General features: G+C 33.5%; 1 protein-coding gene across 3 annotated transcripts in view; it reads right to left on the minus strand.

Annotated features, from left to right (window-relative positions):
• LOC132305346 (eukaryotic translation initiation factor 3 subunit D-like) overlaps positions 1–25,398 on the minus strand; it is a 57,655-nt gene extending 32,257 nt beyond the window's left edge. Inside the window, exons 1-2 of one of the 3 annotated variants that reach the window (XM_059803005.1) lie at positions 23,554–25,396; positions 17,386–17,578 (exon numbers count right to left, since the gene is read on the minus strand). In XM_059803005.1, coding sequence (XP_059658988.1) covers positions 23,576–25,279 — 1,704 coding nt within the window. In that variant the 5' untranslated portion in view covers positions 25,280–25,396 and the 3' untranslated portion in view covers positions 17,386–17,578; positions 23,554–23,575. Of the gene's footprint in view, positions 1–17,385; positions 17,579–20,019; positions 20,221–23,553 lie in introns of those variants that run through there. The other 2 variants (XM_059803013.1, XM_059803008.1) reach the window with 2 other exon arrangements.
• Positions 25,399–27,393: the final 1,995 nt, after the last annotated feature.

Consider the following 27,393-nt stretch of genomic DNA (forward strand, 5'->3'; position numbering starts at 1 on the left):
TGTTATCTGGTTTGATTGTGGTATGGTAGCATTCCTTCACTGCTACTTGATCTCCCCATATATCAATAATCTCTCGCCCGTTGGGGCTAACGCATCTCATGACTTGATGCAGAGTCGATGGGACTCATTCCATTCGATGGATCCATCCTCAACCCATTAGCAGGTTATAGGTCGGGTGGATGTCTACAATCACAAAGTTTTCCTTTAAAGTTTTTTTGGCCGCTGTGACCGATAGAGTGATTACGCCTATTGGTTTTAACCTTCTTCCATCGAACCTTACCAAGGGGTTTCCAGTGGGGCAAACCTGATCCAAGGCCAATTTCAGTTGGTCGAATGTCCATTTTGTTCTGATGTTAGCGCTACTGCCAGGGTCAACGAGTACGCGCTTGACTAAGCAATTTGTTGATAGTAGGCTAATCACTGGTGGATCTTTATGTGGATGCTGTACTCTCTTGAGGACTCCTTCATGGAAGGAAATCTATGCAGAGCTTAGCTTACATTTGACTGCATTGATCTCACCAACCCTTCGTAGTTTATGCGTTTGCTTGAGTTGAATCCTGTAGGAATTCTCTGGCTGTTCGTCTTCTTCTGGACGGCCATGGATCATATTGATAACCCAAATGGGTTGATTGTCTGCTGCAGCCTTCTGGTCTGGTCTGGCTCGCTCAGATTGTCTCTGCTTGGCTGAGTTGGCTAGATAATTGGCCAATTCACCGTTGGTTTTTAATGCCTCCACCTATCTTCTCAGACTTCTACAATCATTTGTTAGGTGCCCAAAATCACTATAGAATGCACAGTGCTTACTTTGGTCCCTCTGTTCCATTGGCTGTTTGATTGGTGGAGGGATTTAGAAAATGTTCCTTCCCTTAGTTTCTTAATACAATTTTGCCAGTGTAACTTTGAGAGGTGTTGTCTTCTCGACTGTTCGAGATTTTTTCTCAGGAGCTCTTCTTTTAATGCTCGGGGGTTCCTGTTGGGCTTTTGAGGTGCTCGGGCATTCCTTTGGTCGGCTTTCTACCGTGACCAATGTCGCCCTCTGCTGCCTTGTCATCTAGTTCTCTTCGAGTCTAATGTAATTTTGCGTTTTTGAATTTAACTCCGACATGTTGACTGGAGTCTTTTTCACTAGTGAAGAATGGAAGCGTGTACCTTGTATCATGGCTATCTTGAATGTTTCTATGGCCGTATCCTGGTTGCAATCCGGGATGCCTGAGGATTCTATGTTGAATCGAGTGAGAAAGGTTTGTAGGCCTTCCCCGTTCATTTGCCGAATCGTGAAGAGACTAGCAATGGTTTTTTTTTTTTTTTTTTCTTTTTCTTGTTTCCGCAATATTGGGCTAGGAACGCAATACATAGTGTCTCAAAGTTTGAGACTGATTTGCATGGTCGGTTCTTGAACCATTCCAGGGCTACTCCCATCAGACCGAACGGAAACATTTTGCACATTAAGAGATTATTTCGCGCCTCTAGGGGATCTCCTGGGTGTCGTGATCGAGATGTTAGAGGGGGTCTTCGGTTCTGTTGAACTTGATGAACTTTGGCATTGTGAACTTTTTAGGCCTTGCGACCTGTTCTATTTCATCAGTAAAGGGAGTTTTGACTATAGAAGCAGTGAACTCCCTCACCATGTCCTCGGGTGTTTAGGCCTTCGGCCCTTTGATACGTTCATCCATTTCCTTTCAGAATTTGGTAATGAAATCATTCCCTAGCGAATGTTGATCGCCAACTGGGACCCACGCACTTTTTCTTCCCGATTCAGCATGATCTTCTGAGGCTGGGACTTTTGTGGTTCGAGGTCTTCCTATCGTGGAGTCTGCCGGGATGCGAGATTGACTTGCTGTTTCTTCGGTATTGTTTCGAGCCAAAGTGTCGTTTTCGATGTTGAACGGCTGTCGTGGAAACCTCTGCTGCGGAGGAGGGTTATTGAGTCCGGGCGCCAGGGTGGATTTACTGGCTCGTTCTAGCGCTCGGGTTGAGGGATGATTTGTAATACCCCTAATTTTAAAAGGATAGTCTCAGTATTTATTTATTTGTTTTAATTATATTTTTTAATTATTTAATTAATTATTTGACTAATTGCTTATGTGTTTAATTGAATTAGGTATTACTTGATTATTTGATTATGTGTATATGTATTATTTGTATTTGTGTATGTGTTAATTGTTTAATTAGATTATGTGCTTAAATGGTGTTTTGATTAATTGTAAATTAAATGTTTTCTTTTCTTTTATTATTTTATTTTATTTTTCTTTTATGGTTATGGTTAGTAGTAATGGGCCAATCAATTGGGTCCAATGATGGACTACTTGGATAGGAGGTTGGATGTGTATGGATTATTACCCATGCATAATGTATGTATATATATAGATATATATTATATACATATATAAAAAGGAAAGTAAATTATTAATTATTTTTATGGTAACTTGGGTAGTAATATTTAATCTGATGTATATGTTTTATATTTAAATAATAAAAATATACATAGATTTGATACGTGTTATGTTTTAAGTTACTTTATAATATTATGGTAACTTAAGTATTATTGGATAATCCATTAATAAATAATGGAATGTGTATAATTTATTTATTTAATAAACATATACATAAATTATATACGTAACATATTTTACTTACCTTTTTAATATATATATATATATATATATATATATATATATATATATATATATATATAAAAGAGAAAGTAATTTATTAATTACTTTTATGGTAATTTGGGTAGTAATATTTAATCTGATGTATATGTTTATTTAAATAATAAAAATATACATAGATTTGATACATGTTATGTTTTAAGTTACTTTATAATATTATGGTAACTTAAATATTATTGGATAATCTATTAATAAATAATGGAATGTGTATAATTTATTTATTTAATAAATATATACATAAATTATATACGTAACATATTTTGCTTACCTTTTTAATATTTTTATTTTTATTTTTATTTTTTTTTTAGTTGACTTGGATTGGGAAAACGGTTAGGGTTATTTTATTTAGCCTATAAATATATAGCTACAGGTTGTAAAAGGAGGTTAGAAATATTCACGTGATATATACTGGAGAGATAATGTTAGAGAGGGAAGGAGGAAAAGGAAGGAATGAGGAGAAAAACCCTATTGAGAGAAGAGCAAGGAAGAAGAAGTTTAACTTTCGATCTGAAAGTTTAAGGCAAGTTCTTCTTCTATCTCTTTCCCTTTGATTGGTGTTTCTGTACATGCCTAGGAAATTCCAGAATTTATTAAACACATAAAATTAAATAATTATGCATGTTAAATTGGGTTAGAATATAGGTTTTATGAAATTGGTTCATATCTGTTCTTGTGTTATGAATTAATAAAATGCATGATTTTGATTTGATTTCTAATGTGAATTTTTACATGTTTAAATTATATATTTTTCATATCTGTGGAATGATGGAACGTAAAAACATGCTTAGGATTCCTGAACATTAAATAGGGACTAGGTTTGGGTTTTAATAAATTTAAATAGACTCAATCATAATGATGCTTGCTATTTGAATGTTTTAAACAAACGAATGGATTTAATCTTTTAAAATATTTTAACAATTGAGATTAAATGTGTAGGATGAATTGAATATAGAGAATCCTTATAAGTCATTCCTATTATGTGATAACTTGATATCATATTTACCATAGTTATTTATGAAATGTTTGATGTATTTCCTTAATTGTTACATCAATTGTTGGATTGTGTGGTTTAATGCACCGGTATGGGACGGTGGCATTCTAGGGATGGATTAACTTGTCAGTTAAGTCCTACCTATTTTATATAAGGGAATGGATTAACTAAAATATTAAATCCTAATTATATTTAAGTCAGGTCAGCTGAACAAGTTGAATGACTTATAGAGGATTAATTTATTATATAAAGGAATGGATTAACTAAAATGTTAAGTCCTACTTATATTCAAGTCAGGTCAGCTGAACAAGTTGAATGACTTATGGAGGATTAATTTATACTGGATAGGATGGTTACTAGATTTTATATATATAAGTATGGTGCCATGATATGAGCTTGAGTCTCAGGATCATTGGTTAGGGCGCGTATATCGCCAAGGATGTGTAGCTAGATATAGTGTAGTTGTGTACCCTGGTAGGTCTAGGTACTCATGCCCACTATATGTGCGTTTTGCATGTTGCCTACTATTCAGGTTGAGACAACCCTATAGTCTAGTGAGGTTCCTTTAGTGTGTATATATATATATATATACGGACTACTAATTACTGTTGGATTGACTAGGATGTATACGTGTATCGGATCTCTGCTTGGACTGTAGTAGAGTAGAACTTGTTTGTGGGCCTGACCCACCATTATTTTTCAGGTGTTCGTCACGAGTAGAGGTTGTTCGTGCTGAGCGGGGATCAGTCTACTTCATTCTTCCGATGTTACATAGGAGTTCCTTTATGATTCAGTTTCTTGTTTTAGATTACTGTCATTTGTTTAGTTTGAATTTTCTAGGGGTCCACACAGTATGGATTCCCGAGTTGTATTTTGGAGGATCAGTTGTATCAGAAGAGTTTATTAATTAATGAAAATATATTATGAGGTTTATTATTAGATTATCATTTTAGTTTCTTGTCAGCATTTTATTTATTCTTCTTTATTCTTTTGTACTCTGTGTTCGTTTATTATCAATTTGTTTTGATATCCTCGGGTATTCGGGCCTGGGACTGGCCAACCCGTATTCGGAAATTCGGGGGTATCACAGTTGGTATCAGAGTACTCTAGGTTCAAGTGTCCTTAGGAGTGTCTTTCGTTATGTGACTTCCGCGTTGTGTCTCTTAAAACTTAGAACCCATATTAGGATTCGTTGTACTTTATTTACGGTTTGTTAAGAGGAGCTGATGTCAATTATATTCTGTAGTCATAAAATGGTTAGCACTAGAAAAATGATGGGTTCAAGGCGAAAGCAATAAAGACCCAAAGGAGTAGAGGAGTATGTTATCGATTTCGTTGCCAGAAGGCAGAGTTAAGGATTAACGGTTTAGGTTCGTTTGGCGTTACTTTAAAAGTATAAGCCAAGGAAGGATTTAGGTGTACGTGATAGGTCACCGCATATCAGGACCAACACGACTTCAGTTGATCTCAAAAAGGAGACAAACAAGGAGTAGGAGGCGAAGAGGATCCTAATGGAGGAGATTTATGTGTATCCAATAGAGAGGGTACTAAATCTTAAAAAGGGATGATTGCGCGAGGTGATCTGAATTGCTAGTAGTATATCGAATTTTATTAGTAGAATTGGAGTTGATCAATCTACAAATAATTAAATCTTTCTTATTATCTCTAAAAGAGGTATATAAGAAGTATTGTTCAGGAGTTTGGGGATCGGATGTATTCTTATTAGAACGAAATACATAATTTTTAAATCACATACAAAAAGGTATTGGTATTATGTTGTGACGTTCTAATTCGATTTATAAAGTCAAGTAAAACAATTTACATTCCGCATATAAGGAAGATGAGGGTTAAACCCTTGGTATTTGCTTAGGAAAACATTTGTGCTTTTAAGCGATATTTTAAAGGATATGTTTCGAGGTTGAATGATTATTTACGAAACTATAAAAGGAAATTTTGAAACAATCTAGTAAGGTTGATTTTAAAGGAGACTTTCTTTTCCAGAAAGAACGATGTCCTAAGTAGGAGTATATTTTGTTCTATTGTGTTTATCATACGTGTTTTATTTTATTTTTTTGTTAATTACTCGGGATTTGGTATGTGGTTTAGTTGGGGACATAAGTGTGTGATCAACCAATTATTGTTTTAATAACATGGAGTCATAGCGCTATTTACGCTAAATTTGTGAGCATACGGTCATAGAATTTGGTAGATACACATAAATCTAACCAATCTATTGGACTTGGACATGTGTCATTATGGTGTGTTTTGGGATGGGATAATTAAACCATCACTACGAGTCAAACAATCTAGAACGATTAATTTGATATACTTTACGTTAGGTATGGATTCGTATCATATTACAACGTCATGATATTGGTGATTGTTAATATTTCGGTATGCGTGAGGTAGTGGTAAATAAAGATCACTAAAACGCCATGATGATATATCAGAGGTGCTGGATTTGCTGAACATCTTCTTGAAAATTTCAGAAGTTGTTACCAAGTCAGAAGGAAGATTTAGCACTGGATTAAGTACTTATTGGAATGACACCGAGTGAGGATAGGAGACTGAATAAATATTCATCTGTAAATTCTTAATCAAGAATTTATTCAAGAGGGTGTGTCATTGGGAGGAATTTGCCGGTGTTGCACATGGAGGAGGATACTAAGTCTCTTCATTTCCATAAATAATATGGAATTATTTTTAGTCACAATTTGCAACAATTAGCTGTTGCAAGGAAATTGATGACTTATGTAGAGGATGGGAAGATTTCATATTCTTTTGAAGTTAGATAAAGAAGTCGGATTGTCATTAACTTGTCTTAAAGAAGCAGGGTGTGTCAAAGACAAGATGGTGAGACCAAATACTTATATAAAGATGAGGTGCATGGTATGTATGGAAAGGTCGTAGTTTGTTGACTTTTGTTGAGTTAAAGTTATAGTTAACTATTGATAAATTGAATTACCGATTGATTTTTAATATCGGCAAGTTTATCACGGATCAGTGGTGGATAGATTTAGTTACAGAATTCGCTTTTGAAGATGCTCCAATTTAAATAATGGGTACAGACGAAAGCTGGTGGTACCGGACTAACGGTACTTTCTGTAGACAAATTTGATGGAGGATGTAAGGATTGAGTTTCACAACTCTTAGTTCTTTATTCACCCTAGTAGAAACATGATACTTCACAGTATGAAGCAGATGCTTGGAGGACATGCAGGAAGAGGAATATAGTGTTTTTTTTCTCTAAGTCTAATATTTATTATATAGTAGAGATGGACCATCAGAGATCACTGGATTCTTGCAGCTATTTTTTATACTGAAGTGGAAATGATAGAGCATTTTCACGGATTTAGTTAAGGGATTGCTGATTTGATGTAAGGGTCAGGATTCTAGATGGGATATTGGTTAACTGATAAAATTAAATCAGTTTCATTTTGTCTATTTTGATCGAGCTGGTAAGATATCAGTTCATACGAATATAACGGATCACGAGACGGCTTAGATGGATGCGAAGTGTGAATAATAACACTTGTTATTACCAAGGTAGTTCAGGAGGTCAATTTTGAATATCGGAGCTGACCCTAGAGAAGGTGTTACTTTACTCAGATGGAGTTTAAGGTACTGGAGGAGGAGTTAGTAGTTTCTATAAATAGTGATATGACTGTCGGACGACTGAGATGGAAATTTATAATTTTTCTTGGTACACCCAGACGGTTAGAAAGTACATCACGACATCAAATGTCAGTTTTGGTGAACAGGTACGGATAGGGACGTGTATATAATTGCCCTAAGTGTAAAACCTGCTACAAAGGTGGAAAGTTGATCATTAGATATCATAGGAATCTTTAGCCACTTCCTATAACAAATATGGAAGTTGAACTAAATAGGAGTGGTAGTTGGTGGGAAGGATCGACATTGATTTGGATTAAAAAATTTCCATATGGAATCCGAGTGGTGGATTGAGAAAGATCGCTTGAGGACATAAATTTGACTGATGCTTATTTTAGAACTTCATAGTAGTTATATAGTTCAGTGATAGTGGTATTATAACATGTGGATGTCCATATTAGTGGATGCAAAGTGCTATTTCGAATGAGCTTTATGAAGATTTTAGAGCAGCAGCTCTACTTCATATATATAGACGGAGGAATTAATCGAGAGATTAAATTAGACCATAAAGGATATGTTTGAGGCGTATATTCTAGATTTTCATGGACTGTTGGAAGTGTCTACTTCACTTGTCGGAATTTTGTCTGTGATATTGTTGGCACAAGGAGGTTAGTGTGACAACTTTGGAGGTTTTGTATCTTTCACAATGCATACCTCTCATTTGTTGATTGGAAATGGAAGTAAGGGTTGTACAATCAGACCTCGACTTCATTTAAAAATATGTCAGAAATAGATACTTCCCTTTATATTGAACTGCGCGCGGTTGGGAGGCAACAATAGGATGTTGTAAATAGTTGAACACGTATACTAGAGTTTTTCTATCAGGGAGTAGTTTGCTCGTTCTGTTTTCTATGTAGGAAGAAAGACGATTTTTGGAGAAAGGTCAATTTTACTTATTACATTGACTTTTAGACGATTGTGTTTCGCAATTGAGGCAGTCACCTCTGAATTAGTGTTACCAAATTATTAGCGCTGGGTGCATAGGAGTTTGTGTGTATATTCTATGGCACTTGGAGGTATGTAGATCATTCCCTTGTCGACATAGGAGGATTACGTTGTTATTTGATACAACTTACGCATTGTATGATTATTGTGTTTCTTAAAATATTGGAACTCTGTATACCACTGGGTATATTGGAGTTAAGTGGAGCCCTTATAGTGAGGTTGCGTCTATTTGGGAATATTGGGATGTTTTTCGCTCACAGTTCCAAGCATAATGGAAGAAAGTAAGGGCGAATTCCGAGGACGGAATTCCTTTTATTAGGGGGGAAGAATGTAATACCTCTAATTTTAAAAGGATAGTCTCAGTATTTATTTATTTGTTTTAATTGTATTTTTTAATTATTTAATTAATTATTTGACTAATTGCTTATGTGTTTAATTGAATTAGGTATTACTTGATTATTTGATTATGTGTATATGTATTATTTGTATTTGTCTATGTATTAATTGTTTAATTAGATTATGTGCTTAAATGGTGTTTTGATTAATTGTAAATTAAATATTTTCTTTTCTTTTATTATTTTATTATTATTATTTTTTTTTATGGTTATGGTTAGTAGTAATGGGCCAATCAATTGGGTCCCATGATGGACTACTTGGATAGGAGGTTGAATGTGTATAGATTATAACCCATGGATAATGTATGTATATATATAGATATATATTATATACATATATAAAAAGGAAAGTAATTTATTAATTATTTTTATGGTAACTTGGGTAGTAATATTTAATCTGATGTATATGTTTTATATTTAAATAATAAAAATATACATATATTTGATACGTGTTATGTTTTAAGTTACCTTATAATATTATGGTAACTTAAGTATTATTGGATAATCCATTAATAAATAATGGAATGTGTATAATTTATTTATTTAATAAACATATACATAAATTATATACGTAACATATTTTACTTACCTTTTTAATATATATATATAAAAGAGAAAGTAATTTATTAATTACTTTTATGGTAATTTGGATAGTAATATTTAATCTGATATATATGTTTATTTAAATAATAAAAATATACATAGATTTGATACGTGTTATATTTTAAGTTACTTTATAATATTATGGTAACTTAAATATTATTGGATAATCCATTAATAAATAATGGAATGTGTATAATTTATTTATTTAATAAACATATACATAAATTATATACGTAACATATTTTGCTTACCTTTTAAATATTTTTATTTTTATTATTTTTTTTTAGTTGACTTGGATTGGGAAAACGGTTAGGGTTATTTTATTTAGCCTATAAATATATAGCTACAGGTTGTAAAAGGGGGTTAGAAATATTCACGTGATATATACTGGAGAGATAGTGTTAGAGAGGGAAGGAGGAAAAGGAAGGAATAAGGAGAAAAACCCTATTGAGAGAAGATTAAGGAAGAAGAAGTTTAACTTTCGATCCGAAAGTTTAAGGCAAGTTCTTCTTCTATCTCTTTCCCTTTGATTTGTGTTTCTGTACATGCCTAGGAAATAAATATATAAAATTAAATAATTATGCATGTTTAATTGGGTTAGAATATAGGTTTTATGAAATTGGTTCATATCTGTTCTTGTGTTATGAATTAATAAAATGCATGATTTTGATTTGATTTCTTATGTGAATTTTTACATATTTAAATTATGTATTTTTTATATCTGTGGAATGATGGAACGTAAAAACATGCCTAGGATTCCTGAACATTAAATAGGGACTAGGTTTGGGTTTTAATAAATTTAAATAGACTCAATCATAATGATGCTTGCTATTTGAATGTTTTAAACAAACGAATGGATTTAATCTTTTAAAATATTTTAGCAATTGAAATTAAATGTGTAGGATGAATTGGATATAGAGAATCCTTATTTAACGGTATAATAAAATATCATCATTTATAAGATTCAGTTTGTGTAGGACATATGATATAGGAAGTTTAAAGAAATAATAAGTCATTCCTATTATGTGATAACTTGATATCATATTTATCATAGTTATTTATGGAATGTTTGATGTATTTCCTTAATTGTTACATCAATTGTTGGATTGTGTGGTTTAATGCACCGGTATGGGATGGTGGCATTCTAGGGATGGATTAACTTATCAGTTAAGTCCTACCTATTTTATATAAGGGAATGGATTAACTAAAATGTTAAGTCCTACTTATATTTAAGTCAGGTCAGCTGAACAAGTTGAATGACTTATGGAGGATTAATTTATTATATAAAGGAATGGATTAACTAAAATGTTAAGTCCTACTTATTTTCAAGTCAGGTCAACTGAACAAGTTGAATGACTTATGGAGGATTAATTTATACTGGATATGATGGTTACTAGATTTTATATATATAAATATGGTGTCATGATATGAGCTTGAGTCTCAGGATCAATGGTTAGGGCGCGTATATGGCCAGGGATGTGTAGTTAGATATAGTGTAGTTGTGTACCCTGGTAGGTCTAGGTACTCATGCCCACTATATGTGCGTTTTGCATGTTGCCTACTATTCATGTTGAGACAACCCTATAGTCTAGTGAGGTTCCTTTAGTGTGTATATATATATATACGGACTACTAGGTACTGTTGGATTGACTAGAATGTATACGTGTATCGGATCTCTGCTTGGACTGTAGTAGAGTAGAACTTGTTTGTGGGCCTAACCCACCATTATTTTTCAGGTGTTCGTCACGAGTAGAGGTTGTTCGTGCTGAGCGGGGATCAGTCTACTTCATTGTTCCGATGTTACATAGGAGTTCCTTTATGATTCAGTTTCCTGTTTTAGATTACTGTCATTTGTTTAGTTTGGATTTTCTAGGGGTCCATACAGTATGGATTCCCGAGTTGTATTTTGGAGGATCAGTTGTATCAGAAGAGTTTATTAATTAATGGAAATATATTATGAGGTTTATTATTAGATTATCATTTTAGTTTCTTGTCAGCATTTTATTTATTCTTCTTTATTCTTTTGTACTCTGTGTTCGTTTATTATCAATTTGTTTTGATATCCTCGGGTATTCAGGCATGGGCCTGGCCAACCCGCATTCGGAAATTCGGGGGTATCACACGATTGGTGGATCATTTTGCCGAGCGGTAACCCAGAGACCTTCATTCTCTCGACGCAGAGCATTTATCTGTGCTATGTTGGCTTCGTTGGCTTGTTTCAGTACATTGATCTGCTCGGTACTGGCTTCATTGGCTTGCCAAAGGATGTCAAACTGTGTTTGCATCTCTTCACGTATCTTCTGAATGATTTCCTATTGTTGTATTTATGCAGCATCTGATCTTGTCGCCATCCCGGAGCGATGTAGCATGAAAGTGATAGTGAAAAGGCTTTTTGTAAATGCTTCCCACAGACGGCGCCAAAGTGTAGGTGCAATTTTTCACACCCTAGCACTGAAGAAATTATATCAAAGGAATTATGAACAATAGAATAGAGACAATAAACAAATTTAACAGTAAGAGCAATGTGATTGGAATTTGATGGATTTATTTTCTTATTCATGCTTTATTTATACGCCTGTAAAGAGATTTACATGGAGCCATCATTGGCGGATTTTGGACGTGGGCATTCATGGCCCCTTAGTTTGTGGCATTCTCTTTTATTGTGGGCGTTATGGAAACTCAAATGTGCCGATCTTGGGCCATTCGTTGGTCTGCTTCTTGTTGAACGGACCTTCTTTCTTCAGTTGGGCCGAATTGACCTTTTTTTAGGTCTTTCCTGTTAGGCCTCTGGTTTGTGTTGAGCTTTAAGACTATTTTGGTTAAAGGAGGGCTTTACACTCATTGACACGTAGTATATTGTGATTGGTAGGGAATTTTCCCTCCACTATTTCCTTTTATTAAAAAACTCATAATATCACACCTTATTTCCTTTTCCATTAAAAAACTCATAATAAATAGGTAATTTGAGAAACTCTTCTAAATACCTTATATTAATTAAAAATAATAAAAACTCATAATAAATAGATAAATAGGTAATTTGTGTTAAAGTTTTATAGAAATTTTTTTTTTTCTTTAAATATTTTCTTGTCTAATTAGATTTCTTTTTATTAAAAAACTCATAATAACACACTTTATTTCCTTTTATTAAAAAACTCATAATAAATAGGTAATTTGAGTTTTATAGAAACTTTTATTATTTTTTATTTTCTTTAAATATTTCATTGTCTAATTACATTCCTTTTTATTAAAAAAAACTCATAATATCTAAGCACTTTATTTCCTTCTATTAAAAAACTCATAATAAATAAGTAATTTGAAAAACTCATCTAAACACCTTATATTAATTAAAAACAATAAAAACTCATAATAAATAGATAAATAGGTAATTTGTGTAAGAGTTTTATAGAAACTCTTATTATTTTTATTTTCTTTAAATATTTTCTTGTCTAACTAGATTTCCTTTTATTAAAAAACTCATAATATCACACCTTATTTCCTTTTATTAAAAAACTCATAATAAATAGGCAATTTGAGTTTTATAGAAACTTTTATTATTTTTATTTTCTTTAAATATTTCCTTGTCTAATTAGCTTTCATTTATTAAAAAATTTATAATATCTAAGTACCTTATTTTCTTCTATTAAAAAATCATAATAAATAGGTAATTTGAGAAACTCTTCTAAACACCTTATATTAATTAAAAATAATAAAAGCTCTTAATAAATAGAAAAATAAGTAATTTGTGATAGAGTTTTATAGAAACACTTTTAAAAACTCTTTTTATATTAAGTAATAAATATTTTTTACATTTATAAATAAATCCTGAAATACTAAACTCTTTACACTTTTAATAATAGTACTATAGATATAGATAATAAAAGAATTGCCTATAAAAAATAGGAACATAATCTCCTGTGGAGTTTCGAAATCAACTTGTTTTAGGTGCATTAGATGAAAATGAATTGCTGGAAAAAAAAAAAATAATAATTAGTTTATGTTTTTGACATCAATTGCAACCATCGCGTCCAAACAAGCTAAATAGTTTACCAAAATCGTTATAAATGGGCCGGAGTGAGGTACCAGTCCTCGGGACAAATTGCCATCACATTTCCAAACCACTCATTTTTCCATTTACGTGATTAAAGACATTATTTTTTTTTTTAAAAGAAAAAAAATAATGTCATGCCCCTACGTCATTGTCATCACACAAATAAATATTCAAAATTGCTACCACATTCAACCAGCAAATAAGTTTAGCACCTCACAAGAATAAAAATGAAACTTCACTCATTATTAAGTACAATAAATATAAAAAAAAAAAAAATTAGAATCCCCAATACATGTCAACTATTTTGGGACAGAGTTAATATCTAAACCATCACCTATTAATTAATTAAATTTAGCATGATAATAAAGTTGAACAAAAAGCTGATAAAGTTGAATTTATTGATAATTATAAAAAAAAATTAAAGTATTATCAATTTCATTCAAATGAATATTTTTTCCAAGACATTGGTAGTCATAATTTTTTTTACCTTTTCGTAAAACATTCCATATGAATGAACATCAACACTTCATTATTAGAGAAGCTGTGGATAGTTTTGTTTATAAATTGATGAGCAACAAGTAAAACTTCTTATCATTTAGACAAACAATGTGTTTTCTCTATTTACTATACTAAATGAAATAGGGAAGGAAATTAAAATAATACTATGACTTGTAAATTCAAATAAAAGAAATAAAATATATGTTACATTAATTTATGTAAATTAAAAGAGAAAAATATCTTCGCTAACGCCAAACAAGGTCAACGCAAACCCTGGACTCTGAAAGATTTTCCATCAAATCCTCCTTGTTGCATCCATAAATCGACTTTCTTGTAGACTCACCGGCCACCCTTTTGGCCGTGAAACACCTAGCAGCAGCGGCAGTGGCGGCAGAACAAGAAGAAGAGGGTAGTGGTGGTGATGTTAGAAGAAGGGCTGAATCTTTAGTTTGATGTCTAAGTAATTCAGACAACAAAAGAACAAGAGAAGCCATTAAGCTGAAAAATAAATTGATTTGAAGGAAATATGAATTGCTTAGCTTATATAAAGAAATTTTTGTGTGTGTGTGTGCATGTGTATGTAGTTTAATATATATATATATATATATATATAAGTAAATAAAGTGAAGCCCATTGGTTTGTTGGGTGAGACAGGTCTGACTGTGTGACTTTAATGCTTTATGAAGTTGATCTAATAAAGGAAAACAAGGAGGGGTGACTGGTGATAAAAACAGTTGGCTGTGTGCAGGATGGAGCCGATGAAGGGTCAGGGGACACGTGCCCTGCCATGCCCTCTATAATATACTCCTCTGTTTTAAAACTGTTGTTTATTTATTTATTTATATTTTTTTTTGAGATTGTTCCAAAATATTTATCTACTTACCAAATTTAAACAAATATATTTCACATCTTTTCATAAAATACTTTTAAATTTTAAAAAATTTCAAACTTGATTATATATATATATATTTAAACTTGAAAGAGTATTTTGTAATTTTTTGCAGTAATTACACGTCCTCTTAAAAAGTGCACAGGGACATCTATCATGGGACGGAAAGTATCCTTTTATATTTTTTTTTACTTTTCAAATTTAAAAAAAAAAAATTGTTAAATTTTACTTCCTTAATTAAAACTCTTAACTTTTTCCTTGTAAAATTCGGCGCTGATGATTTTTGGATTAATTGTTTTTTGTGTTTATGTGTGTGTCCTATTTATGAAAAGGTGGAATGCCACCGCTTCTCCTAATTAAAAACCATGAGTGCAAGCCATTTGGTGTGTACCACAAAATCTGGTATTTGGTGGTCAGCCACCTGTTTTTTCCGCCAAATTTAATTCTGCTGTCTGTTTTTATTTTGCTTTATGAAGTTGTTTCGCTTTGATATGAAATGTCGGATTGTGAGAGCAATAAATAGCTTATATGCGGATGTAACGCAATGAGGTGAATTTGGTACACTCAATTATTAAATTTCAAATTAAATTTCGTAAATCAACGAGGTGAATTATATTTGGATGTAAAATATATTTTAGATTTTATTTTTTGATATTTGATTTAAGTAAGATATTTATGAAAAAAAATATTATTAAAATAATTTATCTATTAATTTTAAATTATTTTACACTACTCACCCAATAAATTGAAATAGTTTGATGTATTCAATAGGAGTGACAATGGTGGTTGGGTCCCATCTCAGTTTTAGTACTAAAAACCCATCTTGTCTAAAACCATTTTCTCTCTCCCCAGTCCTGCCTCAATCAGTCATTTTTAAAATTAAAAAAAAAAAAAAAAAAATTAGGTTTAGTATTTTGTTAATTTATCAATGAAAAATCGAAGTAACATCAGAAAATCGCTATATTAACATCAATGAAAAATCGCTATATGGTATTTTGTTAATTTATCAATGAAAAATCGAAGTAACATCAACATCTAATTCTTGCAGGCTTTCGAATATGGGGTTATGCCTGGTTTGGCTTAAAAGCCCTATAGATCTTCCCTTCTTTATTATTTATTTTAAGGAAAAATGCTTATCACAATTGTGTATTTTTATTTTTGACAAAAACTAGCCAAATAAATAAGTCAAAATGATGAGAAAGGGACTATTTATTTTTGGAAATAATTAATGAGAGAAAAAAAAACGTTTCCCCGAAAAATTAATCTTGCAAATTATTTTGTTATCACTCAATCTAAGATTAGTTGTGTATCTTATTCATAAATTGCCCATGAGCGCTTGCAGGGGTGACAATTCCATCCATATAATTTGTATCGTGGCATAACATTGGTATCATATATAGGTTGACACAAAAATTACCCAACGAAGAAACAACTAGTAATACAACAAGAGCTGCAAAACCTAGGTAATAAATGGATCAAGAACCGACAAAATGCATAACAAATGTGCCACATATTCTTAGGATATTAGTAAACAGTAAGGATGGCAATGGAGCGGTTTGAGATGGGACAGGGTTCTTATTTTCCATCCCCATCCCCGTTTAATTTTTTTTACCCCCATAATCATTCCAAAACCTGTTGGATTTTTCAAAACAATCTCCATCCTTGTCCCTATTTACATAATCGGTTCTTCAAAACCGCCCCAAGCGGGATGGGACTCTGCCAGGGTGGGAATTTTTGCCATCTATTCTCGTGGCTCTTTTTTTATTTTTTTTCGCGAGACTTCAGACATAAAACGAAATGAGGGCCAGGGTTTCTTCTTGTGTATATACATAATTCATTTAACTTATTTTAGTAATATTATAATATATCATAGTATGTCACATGAGGTTGATGGTTTGATAGGTTATCGGCGACAATGGATTGATCTTGCCGTCGCCTCTCTGTCTCTCAAGCGTCGAGATCATGAAATGAAATAAGGGGCTAGGGCTAGGGTTACACACACACACACACACGTACTTAATCTAATTTAGTAATATATCATAATATGTAAAGGCAATTTAATAAAATTAAACAAACAGGATGGGTTGTAATCATATTGACCCGACATATTTAATTAAACAAGCCAAATATAAGGTTATCGACTTTAAGGTTGTCGGGTCAAAATCGAAAGTATAAGGTTACGACTTGGTATTGAAACTCCGACCTCCCCATTTTTCAGAAAAGCCAATTTAACAACACTCAGTCTTCCCAACTTTAAAAAAAGCCAATTTAACAACCCTAAATTTCGCTTCATATGGTTAGAAAGTGGAATCCCAATCCTCCTAAGATATGAAGTCAAAGAGCCCCATACAATGCACATAGCAATGGCTGATCAGGTACCTCCAACTACCCCATTTTATTCTTCTATCCTTGCTATTTTGAATTTCTTTGATAAATGACTCTTTAACACTATTAAACAAATTCCAAATATATTTATCTCATGTCGTGTTCAAGTCGGCAACCAAAAAGCCAGTAGAAGAAAAGAAATAGGTTTAATGTTTATCTTTTATATATTAAGGAAACTAAATCACCAACGTTTAAATGACTCCCCAATCAATCCCCCAAAAACAACATTCATCAATTGAACAAGTCCAACACCGTAATGAACACATCTGTTGAATAAAACCCAGATGTCCATGCAAATATTTATTCATTCATAACATTCAAGAGCAACGCTGAAAACAGAAAAAGAATTCATAACATTGTTTGATCAAAAAGATTACCGAACAAAAGTTCAGTAAGAAGCAACAATTATAATACATAACAGGTACCTCAAACTTTCTATTCTGCCTCTTCCATTGCTACCAAGTTGTTTTATTTGAAATCCTGGAATTTTAGGATATAACTTATCAGTCCACCAAATGAACGAAAAAAATACAGTGATAAGACAAAATCAGAACAGGAAGCATCAAATCATTTTATAGAGGGGAAAAGGTGACACTGGAAGGAGCACGTAAAATCGAACCTACAATATACATCAATAAAGTGAAGCCACAGTCAAGATTATTATAATTTAGATCATTCGTTAAAATGCAACTCCGTAGCATCAACAGCATGAAAAACCCATTTTGGAGATAGATAATAAAGATACTAATTTCAATAAAATATTTCACATCCACAAAGAAACTGCAAGCATATACATTTTGGATGACAGTTTTTAAATAAATGGCCACTTGTTTAACTCTTGAAAATGATTGCAACAGTTCTGATTGAAAATTACACAAATCATATACAAAAAGATAATTCCTGAACAAGACCTTGGGTGAAACGCACTCATCATATACACAATGTATAGAACAATCGTTTTCGTAAATAACCCAGGCCATAATGGAAATCAGGCTTAACTTTCAAATCTGGCTTAACATTTTTCATTTGGTTGAATACAAATATTAAATATCTGAGTTTAAATTTCAGGCAAAAAATGAATTTTCCATACAGAATAGTTTTAGAGTCGGGTTTCAAAATAGAACAAAAACTAAAAAACAGTTCAAGACCAGAAGCTTCTCCTTTATCTTTTGGTCAAACATTGTTAAAATAACCAGTGATCACTGTTCACATCACAACATAAAGTATGGCCAATTTTTTGCGAGCAGGTGCATTGAAATCAAGATTAAGAGGAACAACTTTCCTAGACAATTTGAAATTGAATAGTCGAAAAGGGTTTCAGTAACAAAACTAATTGCAGATCCTAATCCAAACTCAAACAACATGAAGAGGCGAAAAGCTAAAAACAAGCATTCATATCATGCCAAGAGCAGCTAACCGTACTACTAGAGCCGACCCTTACACAGCTGATTGATTATTCCAATTAACCCATTCATGTCATAGGGAAAGGTAGTCATGGTATAATCGTGAAGACTATATAACATCCATTGTGTAAACATAGCACACTGTGTGTGTGTGTGAGAGAGAGAGAGAGTTACCCAATGAAGAAGAGACTAAAGACCCTTCTACTCGACTTATAATCGGTCATATTCTGTTTCTGCATTTGTACCAACATTTGAAGTAATTTATAATTAAGATCAAATATTAGTTCCTCTAAAAGCTAGATATGTTTCGAATGTTGAACTATTATCTAATTTACCAATAAAATATTATGTTATAGTAGTATGTTTAAAGCTTACGCTTCAAATATTGATGGAGTAACTAGTCTGCTACTAACATACCTAGCCATATAGCCCCCTAAAATAGCCATGTCACTCAACTACTTGCCCGGGCACTTTCACAGCACAACTTACAGCCAGTAAACTCAATCCACTAGCTCATGTTCCCACTATTTAGTGGGTTAATCAATGTTTTTATGAAAAACAATTTGAACTATGGATGGGTAATATGAGAACTCACAATAGATATCTTTTGATCTCTTTTCATTCTTAACCAAACCTTTAAAAAATAGAAGGGCATACATTACCATAATTAAAGTTTATATTAAAAAAATATATTACCAAATTTAATAAAATTGATGTTTAGAAGACTAGGAGTACATCCGCACATAAATACGCAGCAAAATATAAAATGTAAGTATGCATTCAAATATATGTAAGTATGCATTCATGTACACATATACTAGGTTACTGTGTTACTACAATGTGGCACATTGTTTACTAAGAAATGGAGCCAAACCCATCCCACACTACGTAGGACATACCACGCCTAATCAGATATCATTTATTAGATGGTTCAAGTAAAATTACAGTTGTAAACTTGTATACGCTACACAAATGCTTGCTGTTAAACACACCTAGGCTCCTAAAAAAAACTCGAGATTTGTAGCACCAAAGCTAAAGCTCCTTTTTATTAAAACTTGTGTACATTATGAAAATGCTTGTGTCCACTAAAAATGAATAGTTTGTGAATCTTGTTGAGTAGAAGATATAATGACAAATGGGGGTCAGCACATAGTTGTTAAACACGCCTAGGCCCTGAAAAGCTGAGTTATAAAGCGAAAGCTAAAGTGCCTCAAACCTACTTCGGGGCAGGCCACTTTCGTCAGGGACACATAAATCCTCAAATGCAAACTTTTAGTATGCCCAAGGCTAAGAAAGAACATGCCAATAGTTTTTAACAATTGAATCATATCAAATACTTTTTTTATTATGATTAACTACTGCATCAAATATGTCAAGTTCTTAATTCTATATACTTATTTTAATATAATATATGTCTATATTTATATGACTAACATTTGATTGTTTCACATTTTTAAGCAATATTTGATCTAGTAAATGCAATGCATATTTGAATATAGATGACCCTCTTGGTTCTAATATGCCAAAAAAACCATTAACCAAAAAGTTATGAATAGTTACGTTACATATTTTGAATTGTATATATTGATAACTAAAAGCATTGCTTTAGCCAATCCATAGTCATGAAAGACTCAAGGCGCACCAAGGCACCAAGGTCTCCTAGAGCCTAAGCACAAAGCGGAATGCAAGGCGCGAGCCTGTTTGAAGCAAGAGACTTATCTGACAAAAAAGAATATTAAATATAATTTAGGGAACCAAAAATTAAAATATGCAACACAAACTAGTCAATATCAAAATAAAGAAAATTTTCAGCATATCAATTCAATGGATTAGCTAAATAAACATCCATAGAGATCTTTCCGATTTGCATGGTAATTCAATTACTATTCAAAGTTTTTTTGAAAAATAAAAATTTTGACATATCAACTAATAGAATCAGGTAAATCAACGAACATATTGTCATTGGCAAGAAACTCACACCCCCATTTGCCCCTATGGAGACTTGAACCCTCACCATCCACTTTGGGAGGTAGAGGAGATACCACTAGGCTACAAGGCCCTTGGAATAAACATGCTTTAACTAAATCAAATATAATGAAAATTGTGCAACAATAAAAAATAAAAAGTAATAATATTGTAGATTTCAAACATGTATTACATTATCATATCAATCATTAGGCACAATTAGTGTAAGTAGTCAATCATAGGTTCATGAATTCATTCAAATATGTGATAAGATTAAGTAATGTGACTCCATGGAATACGACTAGATGTTGTCCATGTTATCCAGATTCTAATAAGTGTATACTGTATAGAGTGCAGGTGTGTATGTAAGTGTTGGACATCCTCAAGTCCCGAATCTTAGAATATGGGGAGATTTGTGCCCAAAAGTTAGATAAACACATACCAAGCATTTAAAAAATTTGTGTGTTTTATTATAGTGTAATATTTAATGTTATTCTTTTATAAGAATATACTCAATTATTACTCAAATTAAATGGAATGTGATAAAAGAAAAGGGTTTCCATCTCTCTCGCAAATAGGAAATTCATGTCTGCTCTAAATTTTGAGTTTTTTTTTCTGCTTCAATCAAGCCACGTGAAGGATTGGGATGACCAATTTGGGTTCGTATCCAAACCCAGGTCGTGTCATGTTTACATGGGCATTTTAAGGAAAATAGGAGAGTACATGTAATAGAGGATGTTACGTATAGCAGGTAATTTAAGGATGTTATGTAGAGCATGTAATTTAATGATCATTTATAAAGAATAGAAAACGATATGATAGATAATTAAAAAATAAGACGCATTATTTTAGCCTGAAGCCAACGAAAACGCACAAGTCTGGCTGAAGGAGCAGAGCCTGTAGTAGGCTGAGAAGCTCTGATTGAGCTACTAATGAGCCTGAGGCTTTTTTGAAGTCTAGGTGTACCTTTAACAACTATGCCAACCTACCCAATTACTACTTTAACAATTTAGTAAAAAGATTATTACCCAATGTGGTCGGCACTAGTTATGGAAAACTAGATATAGGCCTAATTCCACATTATTTCACAAAGCGACTGCTCTTAAGATTCAAGCTTGTTTTCTAATACTTGACAACCTCACTGCACCAAAATGGCCCTTAGCAAAACAGGATTTAAAGTAACAACCACATGACCATTCAAAACCAGATCAAATTTGTCGAGGACGAGCCATTAATGCTCTAATGGGGCAATGACTACAATGCTGTTAAAGGTTGTTAACAATGCTCTGGTCAAATGGTCTCAGACTATGGTTCCATCTCCTTAACTCAAGGACACATGCATACGAGCCTATGGAACAGGTGTTGAAAAATAGAACAGGCTCGCGTCTTTCGTTTAGCCTTGTGCACATGCTATGAGACCTCTAGGAGAGGCAATATTTGACTTTAACACGACTTTAATACAACACGGAATAACTGGGTTTGGGTTAATCGTGTTTGTGTCATAATCGTTCGACTTGAATTTATACAGTAATTAAAGATGTCATGTTCGTGTTTGACCCACCAACCCGTTTACAACACGATGAACCTGTTTAAATAAACATGTCAATTCGTGTTAATGTCAAAAAGGATCCGTTTAGTTAAATCTGTCAAATAAATGTGTTGTGTTTGTCGTGTCATTTTGTGTCGTGTCAAGTTTTGACCTATTTATTAAATAGGTTATGCATTACCCGTATAATAATCGTGTCGTGTTCCTTGACACGAATAATAATCATGTTGTGTTCATGTCAACCCATTTATCAAGTTACCTATGTCTTGACACGACATGAACACGGCCCACCAACACGAATTGCCACCTCTAGAGACCTCGGTATATCAATCCTCAGCTATAACTATATAAACTTAAAAGTACTAGCTTTATGACAAAAAGAAAGAACCGGGTGGGGGGCGGGGTGACAAAATACTTATAAGTTTAAAACTACGTGGTCAAATAGTTTTAATTCAAAATATCAACTCACATGATGATAACTATCACAGTATAATGGTATCAGAAGTGTTGATCAAAGTGACTTATCTAAAAAAAAAGGAAGTGTTGGCCAATGTGTAACTAGAATCGATAAATTTTATTAGCTGTAGTTTTTTAATCACTAGAATGGACCTTAAGCAATAAGATCTAAGTCAAAGGTCAATGTTTATAAGTGTGTGTATCTGTTATTTCTTGAAATTTACATTAAGACAACCATAAAAAGATATTAACAAGTAATCTAAATAATAAACAAAGGTAAGGGGATCCTAATTGGGTGAATGTCTTCTTCTTCTTCTTCTTTTTTTTTTTTATATAACGGGAAGGTCTTTCCAATAAACAAAGATTAAAAGGGTAATTTATTAATTAAAGGTTAAACAATGGTTAGAAAAAGGTTAGATTTGTCACCTGACATCTTCTGGAATGACCTACTTAGTATTTACCCATTAAAATAATTTAGTAAACAACTATACAGTCTATACCCTTTTCACTGTATAGATATATTCACCTCATTATTTCTCTCTCCCTAAAAAATTCTCATCAATTTCTGTCTCATCTTCCACTGCATCACCACCGATTCAATCACCATATAAATGATACACACAAACACATTATAATTATATATATCGAAAGATCGGACCATCACTCCTCTACTAGAAATTGAATGAACCATCTATGATAGAGGTGTTAGTATTAGTTTTCGCAAACATAACAGTAAAAACTCAGGGACTTGTCAGTTTACTATGATTTATAACCAAACCTACAACACGTGGATTGAAAAGTAACAATATATGTCAAATTCACAGCAACAACAATGCTAAAACAAATTACTATGTATGTCAAATTCACACACACCACAAAGTAAATTTTCAGTTCCAAGCCATTCTCAAAATTAGATCCATTTGAAAAAAATTGCAAGCTCATTGTGCACATCATCACTTGCATAGGTCTCAATACATTAGACAATTCATCCAAATTTGAAACTAATAGTCTTCAACCCTAAAGCATATTGAATTTAACCAACAGAAAGAAAGACATTGTAGGAAAAAGTAGACAGAAAATCATACTCGGCACAGCAGTCATTATCCTTCAAGCCTCTGCTTTAATCTCTTTGGCCTCCACCTCACTTGTAGCTGCATTTGCTACCCCACCATCCTCATTCTCTGCAGGTGGCTGCACCTGTTCATCCTCTGGCAGTGGTTCCTCCACATAATCATTCTCAAATGCATCAGCTGGAACCTCATAAATCCTCACTTGTGGCTTTGACGGATCCTTCACAAGCACATACTTCCCCTCATTCAATTTCATGCACAAGTCCACAATAGACTTCACAATACCCCACATATTCGAAGTGTTCAAATTGATTTGTGCCGCAAAGTCCCTCGGCTTATATCCAACCACAGCCAAAATAACATGGTTAAAATGATCACGGGGATGAACCCTAGAAACATAACCCAACTTCATCATATCGGCACTCGCCAACAGAGATTGAGCAGTCCACTTAGCCAATTTGTTAGCATTGTTCTTCAACTCGGTCGCCAAAACCGCACCTCTCTGAGTCTCCAACTTCTGCCTCCAATCAACACCAGAGTACTTGGGATCAAACTCATTAAGGGCATTCAAAGTAAGAAACGACCTCTTTTCGTTAACCTCAACAACACTCTGAACCTCACACCGAGCCACAAGATACATTTCATCATCAAGCTTCCACCTTCTGTACCTATACCCAACAGAGGCAACCTCTTCGCCCTCATTCGCGAACGGATTCGGCTCTTCAAAGGTCACCTTATTTCCATCCCTAATAAGAACCTGTTGAGAGAAATTCTGGTTAATATAAGCAGCCTCAACACTCAATGAATACGCCGAATTGATATCGTCCTTGGCTTCAGGCAAGGGTTCTTGGGATGTTTCATGAACAGAAAGCAAATCTAGCTGTGACCCATCTCGTTTATCAAAGAACAATTTGTTCCCAACTCGCTGAATCACAATATCCCAAGAGTACACTGACCTCGGAGCGCACATCAGAGTCGAGAGGATCGAGTCGGTGGCGAAAACCGTGGCCTTGTCCTCGTTGGCGAGTCGGCGGATGACGGGGTCGTCTGTGGTGGTGACCTTGAAGAAATTCCGATTCTTGAACCGCTCGAGACGGCGCTCGTTCCTCGGAGTGACCCGATCGTAGGATCGGTCGTAGGACTCGAGCGCGCCGCAGAGTAGGAGGTCCTCCGGTTCGGGGACGGAGAAGGATAGCTTGGTGATCGTCGAGAAGGGGATCTGTTCGAGCATGTTCCAGTCCGGCTGAATATCGACGGAGGACTTGAAGGCGGCGGCTTCGCGGCGCTGCGCGTTTCCGCCGGAGCGGTTGAGGTGGTAGAGGCGGTCGCGGCGAGCGCGATCCTTCTCGGCTTCGCGCTTCCGGGCCTCGACCTCCTCGTCGCGGCGTTGGGGGAGCTGGTTGCGCTGATGCTGGAACCGCCATTTGGGGCCGAACTTGGGGCGCGGCGGAGGCTTGCCGTCGACGAGGCGGAAGGAGGAGTCATCGTCGGCGGCGAGGGCACCGAGGGTGTCGTCGCCTGTGAAGTCGAAGACGGAGTCGGCGGCGTTACGGGGGTTGTTTTGGTTGCGGTTCGGGTTGTAGTTTCGGGTCCAGTCGGCGATTCGGCCGAGCTTGTCAGAGCGAGAGAATGGGGCGAAAGGGACGTTGACGGGGTGGTTGGAGAGGAGAGGGGAGGAGGATTCCGGTGGACCCCAACCTTCGGGGTTGAACGGCATAGCACCTACGTCGAAACCCACCATCGTAAGAGAGACTGTGAGTGAGCGTAGAGAGACGATGAGCAAAACAAACCCCTAATACTCAGCTAAATTAAAAAGGTGAACGATTTTTTACTTTCTATTTTTGAATCAAATATTTGAAATTAGAATTGGAAACGGAATTGGTTTCTACTTAAAATTGTGTTCGGAAATTAAATTATACTTGAAGAATAATAAATCTTGCTCCATTGTATTCCTGTAAATATTTATTTACGGAGTATATTCTTTTTTAGTTGCATAAGTTTGCAAATTTAGACCAAACTTATAAAACAATATAAAAATAAAGGGTTAGTTTTACTCCATCACTCAAATTTGACCAAATATTACATTTAAATATTTTTTAAAAATTATTATGTTTATTTTTATTTTCACGCGCACTTTGAAAATTACTTTTTAAATGCGTCAAACCAATATTACATTGAAATATATTTTGAAAATTATTTTCACTAATATTACAAATGTTTGTTTCTTTTTTCAATCACACCCCACAAACTACGTTTTTAAATATGTTATACCACTTTTATATGTAAAATGATATTATTACTCTTTTAACTTACAAAAAGTTGAAATGATATAAATACCTTTTAACTTTAACTTTATAAATTCATAATTATTAGCATGTAAATGCCATATGGGATCAATTATTATTGGAGTATATAAGATTATTTCCTGCTCTTATTAGTATCTCTACTAAGCAATATAAATGCAGTTTTAAATATTAATAAAGCACAAAAATAAGAGAAGCACCAATAAATAACATAATTGGAAAACCCAGTTAATAGAACACAAATAAATGTCCAAAATAATAATAATAATAACAAAATAAATGAGAGTATTAACATTTTTTCCCGGAAAAATAAAAAAAAAATGTTGATACTCTCATTTAGAGTGTGACTGTATACAGAGAGGAGGAGGGGAGAGGACAATAAATTTATGACACAAAAACAAAAACAAAAACAAAATTAAAAAAAAAATTAGTACGAGGAATTTTGTTAACCAAATGTAAGAAAACTAAAAATATTACCGCAATACTTTCTCATATCATTGAAACGTTTTTGGGTTGGGTTTTAGGACCAAATTGCAGAGAGTGAACAGAGAATGAAAGTGTTGTAGCTGTTGTCAAATTGATGGTATTGCGGCCAAAAATGGGTTCATGGCACTCCGCAGTTTTCATTGCACTCAGTATACGTACGATTGGTAATTGGATTGAACACCACCAATTAGTGCTTCAATAAGATTATGAAGTCTATTATCCATAACCATGACAAGGATGGGTTGATCAGTTCTTTTTCGAAAAAGAGAAGTGATCTTACTTTGAACCATTTCTATATGGGTATATGGAGCTTTAGGATATTGAGATTTCCATTTTGCAATTTCCTTTTATGTTGAATGTTGTCAGGAAAATCACCAATTTTTATGGTTACGTGATCTTATAGTTTTATCCCTTTTTGTAGTATAATTTTAATTGTTATTGCATGTATTACCTTTTTGCTAAATATTTTGAAAATTGCAAAAATAATTTGATCAAATATCAAATGGCTTAAATAATAAATTGAGCTGTTGTTTAGTGCATAAATAGTAAGCGTGGAGAAGAAAATAACTCCTGGTCCATGAAAACTTGTCAATCGTAAAAGATAGTGGGGTTGGGATGGAATATCCATAAAATGGTAGAGGTAAAATGAGCATTTTAGTTAAAAATTTATGGGCAAAGTTATCTTTTTTTCTACATTTTTAACAGTGCGTGACGAAAAAATGAAATTGAAATAGTAATTCTTAAAAGGTGTTTTAATATAATATTTGACTAATGAGTCTTAGAAAAATTAATTTAAAAATAAAAAATAAAAGGGATGAGAGGAGAAATCCAAAAAGACAGAGAGATAAGGGATAATTTTGATAAAGACACGTGTAAGTGTCAGTTACCAAATCTCCTCGAACCCTTCCTCTTTTTTGTTTTTTTTCCCTAGATTTGTCTGCTTCCATTTTGTTACACTATAAAGCACATGGTGTGGCCTCTAGTTCTCTCTCTCTAAAAAAAAATAAAAAATAAAAAATAAAAATAAAAATAATAATAATAAAAATAACATGTTTTTTTTTTTTTT

Source organism: Cornus florida, unplaced genomic scaffold (genome assembly GCF_030987335.1).
Source record: "Cornus florida cultivar Cherokee Brave unplaced genomic scaffold, ASM3098733v1 CherokeeBrave_3.0.0_Hap2_Chr01, whole genome shotgun sequence".
Taxonomy (NCBI): Eukaryota; Viridiplantae; Streptophyta; class Magnoliopsida; order Cornales; family Cornaceae; genus Cornus; species Cornus florida.